We start from the raw sequence: 19,612 nt of genomic DNA, 5'->3' as shown, positions 1-19,612 counted from the left end.
GCTGCTCTTGATCCAGGAGACTGGATGTTGTCCTGTTAGACCAGCAGGATGCCTGTTCCCCTATAACCGTCCTATAGGCTCTCCGATTCTACTTGTGGTTCATAGTGGGACAGGAGCATGTTCAGTTAACTGTGCTTCCATTTGGTTTCACCAAATGCCCATCGAGTGTGCATTAAAGTGATGATTGTGGTAGCAGCCAACTTTTGGAGTTCAGGTATTCCCTTACTTCTTCAACTGGCTGTTGAAGACAGGCTCGCCCCAGGCATTCGCCAACCACCTCCAGACAACTGCAAACTTCCTGTCATCTTTTTTGGCTTAACTATCAGCATGCTGAAGTTACACTTAGCTTTTTCTCAGGTGCTCCCTGTAGAAAGCTGGCTATTTATGTAGTGCACCAAAATGAGGTACACTATGTAGACAGTCCAAGCGACCTGTGTTGGGTTACAGGGCTTAAATTAATTATCCCAAATACTCTGTTGTAGTGTGGGCAAGCAGTTAGACTTATCAGAGGGTAGTAGTGTTAAGCATTTTTTGTACACACACAGTCAATAAATGAGACCTGTAGGAAGCTGGCTCTGTATATACTATACCAAAGTGAGGTATAGTGTGCACACAGAGTCCCTTTTCCAAGAAAAACAGTTAATGTTATTCTATGGAGGAAAATAGTGTTATCGGTTTTAGTGTAAGTATTCGGTAGTGGGAGTTGAGGTTCTTTGGGGTAGACTCTGGTCCCCCAGGGTCAGGGATGCACTCGCGTTACACCCTCAGCGGAACTAGGGTGGCCGGGTGCACAGTGCTGAGGCCCAATGTTACCCAGTGGGGGACTGGGGACCTCTGGTTGGTGGCTGCTGACGGGCAGGCCACTTGGTTGTGGGAGCAAAGCTCCTGGACTTTAGCTCAGGGGAAAAGGGGAAACAAAGTAGCACCGAAGGTGCACCCTCAGCGGCTCTAGGGCAGCCGGGTGCAGGGTGCTGTTTGAACGCCGGGCGCCCTGTTTGCAATGGGGAACCTCCGGTACCCTCACCACTGGTATAGTGCACCCAGCTAGAGGGGTGACTGACCTATGCCAGGGCAGTGGGTTTCAGGCATGGTACACGGGGATGTGTGCCATGTCGACTCTTTACTTTGTTCTGCACCAAAACACGCAGCCTGCAAAGGCAGTGTGTGAGTGTGAAGGCACAGGGCCTCTAAGGGTGACACAATAAGTGCTGCAGCTCTTAGAGGTCTTCTCTGGTCACAGTGCCCTGGGTGCCTGTTACCATATACCAGGGGATGACCTGTGGCCAGAGATGCCAATTGGGTTTAGGCTTCAATGTAGTTTTAGGGAAAGAATATAGGCCCTGGGTACTGGATTAGCTTGAGCCCAGGGCATGCTCAGTCAAAGCACATCAGCAATTCAGCAAAAAGTGGGGGCAACCACACAGAAAGAGGGCACTTTCTCACATCTGTGCAAAATCCCCGCATGCATACCCACACTCTAGCAAGGAAGCCTTGTGTACACTTTCTGCACTAAGCATACCTTCCTTTAGCCTTGCTCCCATACTCCTAAAGTTATCTTGGGTAATTATCTTACATAGTTAGTCCCCCACTGAGTTTCCTTCAGTTCCTCATTCCCAACTATAATAACCTGTTCGAGGCATGTGAGCTGTAGATCACATGCTGTGCATAAATCTGCGATCTAGTGTTGGGTCCAGACGTTTGCACTTTGTTTTTGTCCAAGAAGTATTTCCCAGTCACAAGGTAGGTGACTCCTCCTTTCGGTGATAGTGCGCATGGGCATCAACTCCTTAGTTATTTAATTTTTTTCTGCCATTGGGTTCGGGCGTGAATTGCTGCGCTCTGGTTCAACACCATTCTCTGGTTCCCCTCGGTGCGCAATCCACTACCCTCGACGCTATAGTTTCTCGATCGTGTATTTCTGCCTTCGCGTTTCGTTTCCATTTTGAAAAATTTTGATCGGAAAGTCTTGTGCAAGGCCTTGGGCCTAGCCACGTTGACAGAGTTCGCAGTCGATGGAACGGACTCCATACAATTCTGCCCCGGGTGCCACTCTACCTACCCCCGCACCGATATCCACGACTTGCGCAATTTGTGTTTATCACCTGAACACGAGGAAGACCTCTGCGAAGCCTGCCGATTGTTCCAATCGAAGAAAAAGCTCAGTGACTGCCGGGCTCGACATCACAAGATATATCAACCCAAGGACTACAAAGACTCCGCTTCAGACCGCTATGGAGAAGATGTCGACCAAGAGATCTCGATGCACAGGCAGAGGAGGAAGAGCAGAACTATGTGTCCGAGCAAGACTCCGACATCGAGGAATACATCACACCTGGTCAGCGTACTGTGAGGAAAGATACTCCTCTGCCCCAAAAACTAGCCTCTAAAAAGGCTCCGGTCCCTCCTCTGCCTTCAGGCCAAGGTCGGCACAGAGATCAGGTTTCTAAAGTCCCGCCTTCAGGCCCGGCACCGAAACAAGTTACAAAGCATTTCGGCTCTTGATCGAGTCGACTTCCGGGGACCAAACCCAAGACTTCAGCACCGAAAGACAAGCCAATTCAGACTTTCAAGGCTTCGGCACCAAAATCATCGGAACCAAATTCCTCATTTCTGAAATCATTGGCTCAAAAATTATCGGTTCCGAAATCTTCGCTGAAAATTCTGGTCCCAAAGGACAAATCCACTCCTCCTCCATCCAAGGAGCCTTGTTTGGAAGTTCCACCTACTAACACTGACCCCAAACAAAAGGAACTGGTTATCCACCCTAAAACTGGACACCTTTATGCAAAGCTGCCAGAGAAAAGAAAGCCAGAATTTGAGAAGTCTTACCACATCCCTTTAAAGAAAAAAAATATGGGAACTAATACTTCTCCTCCACCTCTTTAATCTTCCTCACCTTCTCCACCTATTGATCCTAACCTTCTCATAACACACACAGATTCCCCTCCGCCACAATTTCCAAATCAGCAGGATGTGGGGGATGGGGATCTAGATGAGGACACACATGTGCCACAAGGCGACGCTCCAGACCCCTGGGTAAACTATAACATTGATCCTAATAATAACGATCCACACCTATAACCATCTAGGCCTTCTCCTCCAGATGATAATGTGGGGTTTACTAAATTGGTTAATAGAGCTGCACAGTATCATGGAGTGCAACTCTATAAGGAGATTCTTAAAGAAGATTTCCTATTTGAGACACTAAGTGAATCACAAAAGTCAACACATACACTACCTATGCTCAAAGGCATGTTAAAACATGCAGATGAGGTATTAAAAAATCCAGTGAGAGCTAGGGTGCTCAGACCTAGAGTGGATAAGAAATACAAAGCAGCACCTACAGTCTCGATTTTCATCAGGGGTCAGGTTCCACTAAATTCGTTGGTGGTATCTGTAGGAAAGTGGCTCTGTATATACTGTTCCCAAATAGGTACAGTGTGTACAGAGTCCACAGTCCCCAGAGATTTGGCAGAGGCTAAAGTTAGATATAACCTTACTCTCTAAAGTGGTAGCTTGGTCGAGCAGTAAGGCAGTATCAGAGGACAGTGTAAAGCATTCGTTGTACACACCCAGTCAGCAAATGGTCTCACACACTCAAGAACTGAACTCTAGGCCAATGGTTTGTATATAAAAATAGATGGTGGTTTTTATTTTAGAACCAACAATCTGAATGAAAATATACTTTCTCAGAATGAGATGCTTTAGTTAAATACTTTGCAATAGGCAATTGACTTTTGAATGCAATAGTTAGTTTGTTGCAATAGGCAACACAATTTCAAACACAATAATACATTGAGCTCAATGGGAATTTCAAGTTAAATGCAATTGATTACTTTTAGGATTACTTTTGTAACTCCATTACTGGATCCTAGATTCAGTCCTGGGACAGTTCTTGGAAACCAGTGAATAAATACTTCTAGTTACTGTTGTAAGTTTTGAACAATATTTTGCTATTTCAAAAGTTGACACTTACAAACTTTTTCTAATCAAATTACCAATGTTATCCTATGGAAGGAAATTCACTTGGCAGGTAAGTGGGGTTATGGTTACTTTTTCTAGGTCAGTGTTGGATCCTAGATCCAGCACTAGTGTACCACCTGTAGGCAGTTGAGAAACTGCGTTTAAGTTACACAGGCGATTCTTAAGGAATATTTATAAGTTTGCAAAATCTACACTTAGAAGAAATTTCATTTCACAGAAAAACAGTCAATGGTTTCCTTTGGGAGAAAATTCAAGTTACGGGTAAAGTATGTTCTCGTACCTTTTGTAATCCAGTGCTGGGCTCCTAGAGTCAGTACTGGGGATCTATCTAAAACAGGTAAGTAATTGCGTTTCCACAGCTGGTACGATTTTTAAGGACTATTCATAGTTTGCAAAAATCGATGATTAGAAGAAATTTCACAGAAAAACAGTCTAAATGGTTTCCTATGGGAGAAAATTGAGTTAGTGGTAAGTACGGTCGTAAGTACTTTTCAGGGTCAGTGCTGGGCACCAAGATCCAGCAGTGGGATCTCTCCTAATAGCAGGTGAGTATTTCCTTTTTCGTTACTCGGTTGATTTTAGGTGAATATTTTAAAGTTTCGAAACTCCACACTTAGAAGAAATTTCAAGAGAAACCAGTCAATGTTACCCTATGGAAGAAAAGTGAGTTATCGGCTTTTGGGTAAGTACTCGACTGGCAGAGTTAAGGTTCTGGGCATAGACTCAGGGGTCTCACAGGGTCAGGTAAGTACAGTTGTTACACCCTCAGTGGCACGGGAGCAGCCGGGTGCAGAGAGTTAGGCCCAATGTTATCCTATGGGAGGCAGGGGGGCCTTGGTTGGTGGCTGCTGACTAGCAGGCCATGCGGCTGTGCGAGCTGGGCTCCTGGTCACTTGCTCAGGGCAAATGGGGAAGTAGGTTAGAGTAGAAGTTGCACTGCCAGGGCCACTCGGGCGACTGGGTGCTTTTGAGCTGTCGGGCGCTCAATGGATGGCAATGGAGAAGCTGAAGAACGAACAAAGGCTGCAGGCTCTGGGACGAAGATTCTTCAGGTGCGACCACCACTTCGAGAGGTAAGTTGGGTAGTTGGAGGATAGTTAGGTATCCAGGAGTTGGGCACAGGGGGCCGCAGGGCACTTGGTCCAGGGGTGCCGGGAAATCTTACCATCTGTTGATCGTGGTTGGGGGGGGGTCCCTAGTTCTGAGGCTGCAGGCGTCGTCAGGAGCGTCGTGGTGGATCCTTGGGTGCCGGATGTTGGGTCATAGTTGCCAGGGGGACGTCCTTGTGGTCTTTGTCCACTCCAGCACAGGCCAGACTTGGCGGGTGCAGAGTGTGCAGGGTTCGCGGTTCCTGGCAGATGCCAGGGGTCAGTTACTTGCTTTGAGCAGTGCCACTGCTCGTGGGAGTCCCAGATGCTCAGAGTCACAAGGTAGCCAGGTCCTCCGGGGTTTTGTGAGGTTGCTGGCCACAGGAGCAGGTTCGAGGGTCGACAGGCCGGTAGGGTTGAGGCCAAAGCAATAGGTGTCTTCCTCTTCTTAGCAGCTGCATGGCAGGTCTTCTTTCTTCTTGATTTTCTTAGCTGTTTTAGGATCTGGAATCTGAGGAAGGAAGGTTCAGGGAGCCCCTAAATACTAAATTTAGGGGCGTTACAGGTAGGTAAAGGGGAGGGACCACTGGGTCCCTGCCCTGGGGTGGGTACACCCCCTATAATGCCACTCTCCTTTGGGAGGGGGCAGTGGCCTAGTCCTGATTGGGCAGGGAACCCCATCTTCAAGATTGCGAGAGCCCGTAGATGTGTTCCACCTCGCCTACCCCACCTGAGGGGTGGGGTTGGCAGAGGCTGTCACACCCCCTGTCCTTCCTTGGGGTTTCCGGCCAGTCTTCCCGCCAGAGTGGGGGTTTAGAACCAGTAGGGGCCAGTTGCTGAGTACAGAAAGTGGCCTGGAGAAGCTCACAAAGGCGGCATTCCTTTGAAGCTTCCCCTGCCCATCCTGGGGAGGAGACCTAGCACCTCGCCAAGGATGTGCATTGTTGCAGGCCCAGCAGAGCGGATGACTCTCTACCCAGGGGTCCAGCAACATGTCTGCTGTGTGGCAGCCTAGGCAGCCCCTCAGACCAGACGTGGATTGTAGGTTAGGTTCAGGGGCCATCTCTAAGATGTCCTCTGTCGTGCATTGTACATTAAATCCTGCACTGGCATCAGTGCGGGTTTAATGTGCTGAGAAGTTGGATACCAAACTTCTCAGTCTTTAGTGGAGCCATCATGGTGTTGTGGAGTTTGTGTTGACGATCTCCCAGCACCATATACTCTTAAATGGCAGCACTGCACTTACAGTGCCCAGGAATTGACCTGGGTACTGTAGTGGCTCAGGGCTCATGCTCCTGTACCCACACCACTGGCATAGGGCACCCAGCTAGAGGGGTGGCTGATGTACACCAGGGCAGTGTACTGTTGTGGGCATGGCACACAGGGAGGTGTGCCATGTTGACTGTTTGGTTCTATACCCAGACACTCAGCCTGCAAGGGCAGTGTGTTTGTGTCAGGGTACAGGGCCTCTAAGGGTGGCACAATAAGTGCTGCAGCCCTTAGTGGCCTTCCCTGGTCACAAGGCCCTGGTTACCTAGTGTACCATTTACCAGGGGCTGACATGTGGCCAGGGTTTGCCAATTTGGGTTTTAGGTTTCAGCACAGTTTTTAGGGAAGGAACATAGGCCCTGGGCACCTGATTGGCAGGAGCCCAGGGCACACTCAGTCAAAGTACATTCAGCAATTCAGCAAAAAGTGGGGGCAAACCATGCAAGAAAGATGGCACTTTCTCACAGTATCAAATGCTTGTAAACAAGTTAATTCTCTTAACAGGAGATGTTCCGCTTCCCGACAAAGAGTCTAAGTTAATAGATGTCTCAGACATAAGAGAAGCAGCGAAAGCAGCCAATCATTTGCGCATAGCTAATACGCAAGCGCTCTTAGCAAGGTATGACAAAGCTCATTCTGATGAGCTAGAACAATTGATGCAATACTGACCTGATGATCATACATCCAAGGCTCATGACATTATCTAGGAAGGGAACCTTATTTCCAATACTTCAATCAGGTGTGCTCTAGACGCAGTAGATACAGCTTTATGTGCTATTAACACCAGCATCCTTTACCACGCATGGCTTAGAATATCGGATTTTAAGCCGGAAGTTCAAGCATCTATTTTAAATTCACCTTTTAATAAGGAGCATTTATTTGGTCCTGCAGTGGACACTTCATTAGAAAAAATGAAGGACGCTGAGGTAGCCAAGTCTATTGGAGCACTACAAACACCGTCTAACGGTGGCTCATTTTCCCAATCCTTTTACAGGGGAGGCTCAAAGTCCATGCCTACTGACTGGTCCTCTACCTCACATAGATGCAATAGTCAATCAACTTCTACCAGAGGTTATTTTCGAGGTGGATTGCGGGGAAACAATGGCAAAGGAAGAGGGAGAGGCAATACACCCCGTACTTCCCCAGCCACAAATAAGCAGTGACTTGTTTCCCAATCATTCAACACCTGTCGTGGGACGTCTCACTCAATTTCTCCCAGTCTGGAATTCAATCACATCAGATGAATGGGTTTTACAAATTATCAAATCTGGTTACTGCCTGGAGCTTACCAGCAACCCTCCAAACATTCCATCTCGAACACAAACTATCTCCGGAACACCTACACCTACTCAAACAAGAGGTCCAATCTCTTCTGGAAGAAGGAGCTGTAGAACCAATCCCACTACAATATCAGGTGACAGGGGTATACTCTCTCCATTTTCTAATTCCCAAAAAGGATGGTTCTCTCAGGCCTATATTAGACCTCAGAGAAGTAAACCTATACATTCAATCAGATCACTTCCATATGGTCAATCTCCAACAGGTACTTCCTCTGTTACAACAAGGCGACTTTATGTCCACTCTGGACTTAAAATACGGCTACTTCCATATTCCAATACATCCTGCTTATTGCAAATACCTCAGGTTTGTAATAGGGGGACAACATTATCATTCAAAGTGCTCCCATTCGGATTAACTACTGCTCCCAGAGTATTTACCAAATGTCTAGCAGTAGTTGCTGCACATCTGTGAAGACAACATGTTCACGTCTTCCCATATTTAGACAACTGGCTCATCAAAGCCAGCTCTCTCACAAAGTGCCTACAGCACACTACACCACCTCGGATTTACAATCAATCTGTCAAAGTCCCATCTTCAACCCTCCGATACACAAACGTACTTGGGGGGGGGGGGGGGGGGCACTGTAGATACTCAAAGCTCTACCCTGTTCCAGTCCAGCCAGAATTCACAATATTTATGTTCTCATTTCAACCCGATCACTCACTACCAGCTCGGGTATTCATGCAACTACTTGGAATGATGGCATCTTGCATCATGATAGTTCCTTATGCAAGACTTTAGATGCGTCCCCTTCAAGAATGTTCAGCACACCAGTGGAATCGGTCTCTGGGTCGATTGACAGATCTAGGATTGGTGGACTGCCACACTCCATGCGCTCTGCAGTGGTGGAATCCACAGAACCTTTGAAAAGGGTGGCCTTTCACAGACTGTTCTAACAGCAGGCGCCTCTCTCAATAGTTGGGAAGCTCCTCTCCAAAACCCACACATTATTTATTTACATTTTACAATTCAGGGATTATGGAGTCAAAAGGAAAAGTAACTCCACATAAATCATCTAGAGCTGCTAACAATCTTTCTAGCGCTCAAAGCCTGCCAAATTCACCTGGTAGGCAAAGCTGTCGTGATATGTACAGACAGGACAGCAATGTATTATATACAGAAACAAGGAGGGACATAACTCTCCAACTGCCGCACCTTGCACAGGACATTTGGAGATGGGCCATTTATCAAAAAATGTATCACCTCACGGAACACCTCCCAGTGGTGAACAATCAAACTGCAGAGCTCCTCAGCAGACAGACAACAGGTCCACGAGTGGGAACTTCACCCCCAAGTTCTCCTCCCTTTTTTTCAGATGTGGGGTTTTCCAGACATAGATCTGTTTGCCACACACCTAAACACAAATGCCCAAACTTCGCTTCCAGGTATCCACACCCATTATCCAAAGGCAATGCTCTACGGATGAACTGGTCATTGATATTTGCTTAAGCTTTTCCGCCTCTCCCACTCATTCCACTAGTGGTTTGGAAGCTCAGGCAAACATCTCACACTAATCCTGGTTTCCAACTTGGGCTCACCGGCCCTGGCTCACTACCCTGTTAGAACTCTCATCACATCAGTCTCATCACACAGAGCCATGGAGAGGTAAGACATCAAGATCCCAAACCTCTCAACCTTGCGATCTGGTACCTGAAATCAGAGTTTGGTTATCTGAATCTTCCACCAGACTGTTTGAATATCATTAAAGAGGCCAGAAGACCTACTACAAGAGCTTGCTATGCAGCAAAATGGAAGCAGTTTGTAATTTATTGTAATAACAACCAGGTCAACCCACTTGATGCTTCCATTCCGAATATCATTTGTTATCTACTACATTTACAACATTCAAATTTAGCGTACACATCTATACACTTGCATCTCGTTGCAATAGCCGCAGATCTTCAAAATAGACCAAACCTGTCCCCTTTTCAGAGTGCCTGTTATTAACCCCTTCCGTGTTCCCAACGGCTGTCGCGAGCACTACCTGGCTAGTGCTGCGTACGTCCGTTGGCCGACGCGGCCCTGCCCACTCTTTCAAACCGCCGCACCGCTGCGGAATTCGTGCTGCGGTTAAGGCCTTCATGGAAGGATTCAAAAGAATTATTCCTCCATGACTTACACCTTTCCCAGTGTGGAATCTTAATATTGTCCTTACCAGGCTAATGGGTCCACCCTTCGAGCCTTTACATAAATGTGAACTTCAATTTCTCACTTGGAAAGTTGCTTTCCTCATTGCTATCACATCACTCAGGAGAGTGGGTGAGCTTCAGGCATTAACCATAGAAGAACCATTTTTACAAGTACACCAAAGCAAAGTGGGTCTTCGTAATAAACCTAAATTTCTACCTAAAGTAGTTTCTGCCTTCCACATCAACCAATCTGTTGAGTTGCTAGTGTTCTTTCCTCAACCAGATTCTGTGGCAGAACGTGCTCTAAACACTTTAGATGTTAAAAGAGCATTACTGTATTACATAGAATAAAACCTTTTTGTAACACTAAACTTGTTTTCGCGTTTGCTCCACCGCACAAAGGCAATCCCATTTCAAAATCCGGTATTGCATGGTGGATAGTCAAATGTATTCAAACATGTTATCCAAAAGCAAAGAACTTTACCAATTCCCTCTAGAACGCATTCCACTCGCAAACTGGGGACTTCTATCGCTTTCTTTGGAAATATTCTGACATACAGCGGACATCTGCAAAGCTGCAACATGGTATACACCACACACATTCACAAAACAGTATTGTATAGATGTGTTAACCAGACAACAAGCTAATGTAGGCCTGGCAGTTTTACGTTCACTATGTCAAACCACTGCATCAGCTACAGGTGTGGTCCTATGAAGGGTGTGGGCGTCCCTTAGATCCCTCCCATTGAGGCAGCCATAGGCTAGGTTGTTTCTGTAACACCCTGTTCGAGACATATGAGCTGCAGATCACACACTGAGGATAAGATCGCCATCTGGTGTTGGGCTCGGATGATTGCAGGTTGTTGTTGTCTTCGGAGAAGTCTTTGGTCACGAGGTTGGTGACTCCTCCCCTGGACAACAGTGCGCATGGGCATCCACTCCATCGGCAGATTGTTTTTTTCCGCCATTGGGTTCGGATGAACTTTTTTCCGCTCCAGCAGAAAACTTCCAGCAATCAATTTAACTCTTTAATCTTCATTTCATCGACGTCGACATCAACTCGGACCGGTTCCGGAAGCGGCTGATGGACAGGACACCCTTCAAAAAATGCCCCCAGTGTGGAGCGAAGTTCCCCCACAGTGACCACCACGAGGTTTGCAACCTCTGCCTGTCGCCGGAACACAACGAGTCCACCTGTCCAGCTTGTTCCGCTTTCCGTTCGAAGAAGACCCTCCGGGACCGAAGAGCTCGACGCCATATTATGGCCAAACCAGCTCCAGAACCGGAGGACATCTTTGCTCAAGATGTTCCCGAAGACGACACCGAAGATCTCGAGATCGTGTCCGAAGCCGACGATTCCGATGACCTCATCACTCCAGGGCAGCGTGTGAGTACCACCCCCCCTGCCCCTGCCCCATCTAAAAAAGCATTGGTCAAGACTCCGCCAGTTGGGCCCAGTCGCGACCGGAAATCCTCTTCAGAAGCCCCGCCCTCGGGCCCGGCTCCGAAGACAACTAAGCCTGTGGGTGGCTCGGGCTCGAGCAAACCTCACCTAATTGTGCCTTTAACACCCTCGGCACCCAAACACCCATTGTCGGCACCGAAACAGGCTCCAAGACCGAAATCTCCTTCGGCACAGAAACGTTCCTCGGCACCGAAGTCTCCACCGGCACCGAAACGTTCTTCAACATCGATACCTGAAAGTCCATCGGCACCGAAACCTCAGTCGGCACCGAAACCTCAGTCGGCACCGAAACCTCAGTCGGCACCGAAACCTCAGTCGGCACCGAAACCTCAGTCGGCACCGAAACCTCAGTCGGCACCGAAACCTCAGTCGGCGCCGAAACCTCAGTCGGCGCCGAAACCTCAGTCGGCGCCGAAACCTCAGTCGGCGCCGAAACCTCAGTCGGCGCCGAAACCTCAGTCGGCGCCGAAAAATCAGTCGGCGCCGAAAAATCAGTCGGCGCCGAAAAATCAGTCGGCGCCGAAAAATCAGTCGGCGCCGAAAAATCAGTCGGCGCCGAAAAATCAGTCGGCGCCGAAAAATCAGTCGGCGCCGAAAAATCAGTCGGCGCCGAAAAATCAGTCGGCGCCGAAAAATCAGTCGGCGCCGAAAAATCAGTCGGCGCCGAAAAATCAGTCGACACCGAAAAATCAGTCGACACCGAAACAAGCTCATAAAGACCCGAAGCGGACGTCACAGACACCACCTTCGGAGCCAGATGATCTTTTTCGACCAGATCCTACTCAGAAGCGGATCTATATCAATCCTAAAACGGGACATGTGACTGCCATCCCATATAAAAAGCGGAAGCTGGACACTACACCTCCCCCAGCTCCCATACGGAAAAAGGACTGTGCTACTTCACCACTTCGTCCTTCCTCTCCTGTTTTACCTCCTAACCCGTCCCCCCCTCCTCCTCCTGATTCTCCTTTACCTTTACCTTTACCTTTACCATCTCCCTATCATTCACCTCCTCCACAGGATGATAATGATGACTTAGGGGGAGGGGCGGACCCTGATTTATTTGATGATCCTGTTGACCCAAACGACCCTTTTACGTTCCCAGACCCAGCACCCATGGATGACTGGTCTTATCCTATACCTGACATGCCTGACCCCACTACCTACCCTTCCAAGCCCTCCCCTCCTGATGACCACCTAGGGTACGGCCAACTTATAAATAGGGCAGCAACATTCCACGGCGTTACTATGCACACAGACGCCATTGAAGAGGACTTCCTCCTTGATACCTTTGAGCAGTCACAAAAGACTGTTCACATACTGCCCATGATCAAAGGGGTCATAAAGCATGCTACTGAAGTCTTTAAGGACCCTGTTCGAGCTAGGGTTCTCAACCCACGCATCGAAAAAAAGTACCGACCAGCCCCGCAAGACCCTGCATACATTAAGGCCCAGCTCCCTTTAGACTCCCTAGTCGTATCAAATGCCAGGAAGCGCGCTAACTCAGACAACTGGAGAAACGCCTCCCCCAGACAAGGAGTCTAAGCTTTTAGAAGCCTCGGGCAAACGGGTCGCCGCGCAGGCGGCTAACCATTGGCGTATTGCGAATACCCAGGCCCTGTTAGCCAGGTATGATAGAGCGCATTATGACCAACTTGAGGACCTTATGCAACATCTGCCTGAACCTTTTAAGTCCCAGGCCTCTGACCTCATCCAAGAAGGCAAATTAATATCTAATGCCTCCATTAAATGCGCCTTAGATGCAGCAGACACTGCTTCTAGAGCGGTCAATACTAGCGTCTTACTCAGACGACATGCCTGGCTCCGTATTTCCGGTTTTAAACCGGAGGTTCAAACCGCAATTCTAGCTCAACCTTTCAACCAAGAGCAGCTATTTGGCCCTGCAGTGGATACTGCATTAGAAAAAATGAAAAAGGATAATGAAACTGCCAAGTCTATGGGAGCACTGCAGTCTCATCAAAACCGGGGTTCCTTTCGTCGCTCCTTTTATAGAGGAGGCTCCAAAAACACATCAACTGAGACCACGTCCACCTTTAAAAATTCTGGACAAACATCCCCTAACAGAGGTTACTTCCGGGGAGGTTATAGGGGAAACAATAACAAAGGTCGAGGACGGGGCAACAACAACAACACCCGCACCTCACCAGCCACCAAACAGTGACTTGCCACCACTCCCCCCAGACCATTCCACTCCGGTCGGGGGGCGACTCCAACAATTCCTGCCTGTCTGGACTTCCATCACCACAGACAGGTGGGTAAGACAAATTATCCAGTCTGGCTACTGCCTCGAACTCATACAATCCCCCCCAAACATACCGCCCAAACAACGTCCAATGTCCTCGCATCATCTCTCTCTCCTCAAACAAGAAGTTCAATCCCTGTTACAAAAACATGCGATAGAACCAGTCCCCCTTCAACATCAGGGAAAAGGGGTATATTCTCTATACTTCCTCATTCCCAAAAAGGACAAAACACTAAGGCCCATACTGGATCTCAGACTACTAAACCAGTATATACATTCAGATCATTTTCACATGACCACTCTCCAACAAGTCCTCCCACTTTTACAACAGGGAGACTTCCTCGCCACATTGGACCTCAAGGACGCATACTTTCACATCCCTATGCATCCCGCTCACAGAAAATATCTACGATTTGTGGTAGATGGGCAACACTATCAATTTACAGTTCTCCCATTCGGAGTAACAACAGCACCCAGAGTGTTCACCAAGTGCCTAGCAGTCGTGGCAGCGCATCTCAGAAGACAACAGATCCATGTCTTCCCCTATCTGGACGATTGGCTCATAAAAGCCAATACATACCAAAAATGCGTTCTCCACACTCATCGCACGATTCAAACTCTCCACGATTTGGGATTCACTATCAACTACCCCAAATCCCACCTACAACCTTCCCACTTACATCAGTATCTAGGAGCAACCATAGATACATCCAAAGCCATTGCCTATCCCAGCACAGCCAGGATAGCCAGTATACAAAATCTCATCTCTCAATTTCAAACTCATCCATCTCTTCCAGCAAGAGTGTTCATGCAGCTCCTAGGCATGATGGCGTCGTGCATCTCCATAGTCCCACGCGCACGACTTCAAATGCGTCCCTTACAAGAATGCTTAGCACAACAGTGGAACCAAGCTCACGGACAACTTACCGATCTGGTGTTGGTGGACAGTCGCTCACTTCGATCACTGAAATGGTGGAACACCATCAACCTGTCCAAAGGGAGACCGTTCTTAGAGCCTCTTCCACAAGTTGTGCTAACTACAGACGCATCTCTCACGGGGTGGGGAGCCCACCTCCTTCACCATACCACTCAGGGCAGATGGACCAGTCAACAAAAACTGCTCCACATCAACCACCTGGAACTCTTAGCAGTGTTCCTAGCACTAAAATCCTTTCAAATTCACCTAAAGAACAAAACTGTCCTCATACGCACAGACAACATGACGACAATGTATTATATACAGAAACAGGGAGGGACACACTCTCTCCAACTGTCCCAACTGGCACAGCAAATCTGGAGATGGGCAATTCCCCAAAACATCTACCTGTTAGCAGAACATCTCCCAGGGATCCACAATCAAGTGGCCGACCTCCTAAGTCGCCACACACAACAGATCCACGAATGGGAACTACACCCCAAGGTTCTACTCCCCTTCTTCCAAAAGTGGGGACAACCAGACATAGACCTGTTCGCCACTCCCGAAAACACAAAATGCCCAACCTTCGCCGCCAGGTTTCCACACCCACAGTCGAAGGGCAATGCCCTATGGATGAACTGGTCAGGCAGATTTGCGTACGCCTTTCCGCCTCTCCCACTAGTTCCATTTGTGGTACGCAAACTGAAACAACAGTCACTAACACTAATACTAGTGGCTCCCACTTGGGCACGTCAACCGTGGTTCACCACACTTCTGGAACTATCTTTAGTTCCACATCAAAAGCTACGCCTCTCCCCGGATCTGTTAACCCAGAACCATGGAGAAATCAGACACCCAGATCCTCAAACACTGAACCTAGCGATCTGGCTCCTGAGGTCTTAGAGTTCGGTTACCTCAATCTCCCTCCAGACTGTATGAATATCATAAAAGAAGCCAGACGCCCTACTACTAGAGCGTGTTATGCCGCTAAATGGAAACGATTTGCCATCTACTGCGCTAATAATGACATACATCCATTGGATGCTTCCATCCAAAACATCATTTGCTATCTACTACACTTGCAAAGATGCAATCTAGCGTATTCCTCTATACGATTACACCTAGCAGCCTTGGCAGCCTACTTGCAAAATAGGCAACACCTGTCCCTTTTTAAGGTACCAGCCATCAAAGCGTTTATGGAAGGTCTCAAAAGGATTCTTCCCCCAAGATTGCCACCTGCCCCAGTGTGGAATCTCAATGTGGTTCTAACAAGACTCATGGGCCCCCCATTTGAACCTATGCACAAATGTGAATTGCAATTCCTAACATGGAAGGTAGCCTTCCTTATCGCAATCACTTCCCTGCGCAGAGTAAGTGAAATACAAGCCCTTACACTTGAAGAACCTTTCTTACAACTACACCGTAACAAAGTGGTTCTTAGGACAAACCCTAAATTTCTTCCAAAAGTGATTTCCCCTTTCCACCTTAACCAATCAGTAGAACTACCGGTCTTTTTCCCAAATCCAGACTCGGTAGCTGAAAGGGCCCTACATACCCTAGATGTTAAAAGAGCATTGCTTTATTACATCGACAGAACAAAACCTTTTCGAAAGACAAAACAACTCTTTGTTGCTTTCGCGCCACCAAACAAAGGCAACCCGATCTCCAAATCAGGAATAGCCAGGTGGATAGTTAAATGCATCCAAATATGCTACCTCAAGGCTAAACGTACACTCACAGTTCCCCCTAGGGCGCACTCCACGCGTAAAATAGGGGCTTCTATGGCCTTCTTAGGCAATATTCCCTTAGAAGACATTTGCAAGGCAGCCACATGGTCTACCACGCACACCTTCACTAAACACTATTGTGTTGACGTGCAGGCCAAACAACAGGCCTCCGTGGGCCAGGCTGTCCTAAAAACTTTATTTCAAACTGCTGCAACGGATACAGGCGACCACCGCTAAGGGGAGCACTGCTGTATAATCTATCCTCAGTGTGTGATCTGCAGCTCATATGCCTCGAACGGAATATGCTACTTACCAGTATGCATCTGTTCTTGGCATGTAGAGCTGCAGAGTCACACACGCCCGCCCGCCTCCCCGGGACCTGTATCTGTTCCAGCATCCGTCTTACTTAGACATTACACATGGACATCCTTTCTTTCTTTTCTATATACTCCATCTTTTCCCATCATGGCGAAAAACAATCTGCCGATGGAGTGGATGCCCATGCGCACTGTTGTCCAGGGGAGGAGTCACCAACCTCGTGACCAAAGACTTCTCCGAAGACAACAACAACCTGCAATCATCCGAGCCCAACACCAGATGGCGATCTTATCCTCAGTGTGTGACTCTGCAGCTCTACATGCCAAGAACAGATGCATACTGGTAAGTAGCATATTCCTTATTGCAAACCAAACAAAGGTTACAAGGGATACACCGTTCTCCAGAATCAGGAATGTTGCCCCAATGTCCCACTTCGTCCAGGCTTGTCCTCTCTTGGGTCTTCCTGGAGGGGGTTCGCTTTCCCGGAGGGGAGTTGAGGCATCAAGGGGTAAGCCAAAATGATGAGCAAAAGGAAAAAACAACACAAGAAAGTAAGGATTAGGCCGCTGGCCTGCACCGTTTAGTGGAAGGCGGTAAGGGTTTGTGCAAGCCTTCACCAGTGCCCTATCGGTGGGCTGCCTAGGTGAGGGAATCGCGTGACTATCTGGGTGCCGCTTTTAGTCCTGTCCACCAGCCCTTAAAAGAAAAGAAACGTGCTAATGGCACTTGCCTTTAACCATGACCCTCCGGGGCCATGGTGAAGGGAGATCCAGCCTCCTCACTCATCTCTGGAGTACTGGTCTCAAGCGCAGTGCTCTGGGAGCGTTTCTCCTGTTTGCCGGTCATTTCCTCCTTCTCCCGCTCTCCTGGTGCCGACTGCTCCCCGGTAATGGTGTCCTCCGCCTTGCTGCTTCCTCCGTCGCTGTCCTGCCTCCGCTTCTCCCACCGTGGTTCTTCTTCGCCTCCGACTCCGGTCGAAGAACGCTTGTCTCTCTCCCCGGCTTTCCTTTTCTCCTCCATTCACCAGTAGCATCCTTGTCTGAGTGTGCGTCCACGACTAGCACGCTGCCCTGACTCCCGGTTTGGTCGAGGGCCGCCGCCATGTTGGAAGTCCCGGGACCAGCGGTGAATTCCTCACATACAGGTTAGCCACCCCTTGGGGAGATTACTGCTGCATAGTTTATGCACAGCATGTGATCTACAGCTCACATGCCTCAAACGGAAAATGCTACTTGCACAGTATGCATCTGTTCTTGGCATTTAGAGCTGTAGAGTCACATGCGCTCACACACCTCCCTGGTTACCTGTCCCATTACTATCTTGATTTGATACTTCAACATTGACATCTCTATTCTACTCTTACTAACTCCATTCTCACCCTCTGCGGGAAAACAAGCTAACAATGGAGTCTATGCCCATGCGCTCTATCACCAAAAGGAGGAGTCACCTACCTCGTGACTGGAAAATACTTTTTCAAACAAAATCAAAGTGCAAACGTCCGGGCCCAACACTAGATGGCAGACTTATGCACAGCATGTGGCTCTACATGCCAAGAACAGATGCATACTGGGTAAGTTGCATTTTCCTTATATCGAAATGTACTTGAGACCATTTAATATCAAAGTAAAATGTTTTAGGGGTAAATGGAAAGTAGGGGCAGAATGCAAGGGAGGAGCAGGCACTGTGATCTTCCAGATTGTAGCTTGGCAGCTGGTAATGGTTTAGTAGCTGTTGTCGAGGGTAACTTTTCTGTTTATTCGTAACCATGAACTCTTTTAACTGTGTCCTGATTTATTTTTTTTCTCGTTTTAGGATGACCGGCTGCGTGAACCTCTGCAGAGGCTAAAGGTGGCTGTCAGTAATATCATGCCCCTACAGATCTCCAGATTCCAGGACCACTGCCTGGCCCACAACCGAGCAAAGACTGCAAAGTATGTAATGTACACCAACATATAAACACACACCTGACTTTAATCTCCCATCCATGGACTCACAATAGATTGATATGCTTAGTATGCCTACGTTTGTGTTGAAGTTTAGAGATGTATCATTAGGCTTGTAAGTCTCAAACATGTAGTTCACCTTTTTTACTGTTTGTATATGTTTTGGGCGGGGATAACCATTTTTTTTATGCCTTTTTAGATCCACGAAGGCGCCAACCAAGACTGTTTGCTTTTCTGCTGTTGCTTGTGATCTAAAATCAATGCCTTTATTCGACTCCCTACACAATTTTGAAGTGGTGGCAAGAGCCCTCAGATTTTAAAATTGTCATTGTATTTGGAGAAGGCTTTCTGTCACTGTTTACCCGAAGGTGTTCAACGTTCTCAGGTGCATACAAGTGTTTGATTAGTGATTTGTATATTTTGAAGGAGTTGGTTACATTTTCTGGAGTGTGCGGCTTGTTTGCATGCATAGTTCCTGCAGTTGAATGTATAGTGGGAAAAATGTGTTGAGATACTCATCTGATTCCTAGCATTATGTCAGTATAGTGATGAGGGGAGATTTGTGCATACACAGGGAAGACTGGTGAGCTCTGTGCTTCATTTGTGGTACACCAAACCGATCAGCACAGTTCAGTTGTTAAGTTTCTGATAGATGCCTCACCTTTGAATATTCCTCAGGCATCTGACTGGATCCAGAAAATCTTCAGCATTAACGCTCTGCATCAGCAGTCTGCGTTGTGCGGCTCCGCATGAATGTCATTTTGCTCTGAAAGTGACATGCAAAGTTTCATATAAGTGACACTCATGTATGCTGATCTCCATTTTTGGAGAACTAATTTTTCTAGTCCGTTTTAAAAACATTGTGCTCTGGAAAGTGTCATCCCTTAACCTCTTCAATGCCCGTGACGAGCTGGTCTCGTCATGGGCCGCGGTTGCGCTGTGCCCATGACGAGACCAGCATCTTCATAAACCCCGCCCGCTAATACAGCGGCCGGCACAGGGCGGGGAAAGGGGCGGGCACTGAAGGGGCTAAAACTACATGGCTCAAACGTTGTAGGGACTATCACAAGGAAATGCCTGTGACTGGTCACCATCATGTTTGCCTGTGGTCCTAATCCAACTCAAAGGCCTGCAGCGACTGCGCCTTGATGAATTCTAAGGCGATCTGG

The 19,612-nt window shown here is 47.9% G+C and overlaps 1 protein-coding gene across 4 annotated transcripts in view; it reads left to right on the top strand.

Moving 5' to 3' along the window:
- The window catches only part of UBN2 (ubinuclein 2), a 645,107-nt gene that overhangs the window by 320,722 nt on the left and 304,773 nt on the right, over window positions 1-19,612 (top strand). For all 4 annotated transcript variants that reach the window (XM_085601178.1, XM_085601176.1, XM_085601177.1 and 1 more), the window contains one exon: window positions 18,313-18,431. In XM_085601178.1, coding sequence (XP_085457304.1) covers window positions 18,313-18,431 — 119 coding nt within the window. The remainder of the gene's footprint in view (window positions 1-18,312; window positions 18,432-19,612) is intronic.

This window comes from Triturus cristatus, chromosome 4_2 (assembly GCF_964204655.1).
Source record: "Triturus cristatus chromosome 4_2, aTriCri1.1, whole genome shotgun sequence".
Lineage (NCBI taxonomy): Eukaryota > Metazoa > Chordata > Amphibia > Caudata > Salamandridae > Triturus > Triturus cristatus.
Note: the sequence above shows the minus strand (reverse complement) of the source record. Positions and strands in the feature narration are given on the sequence as shown.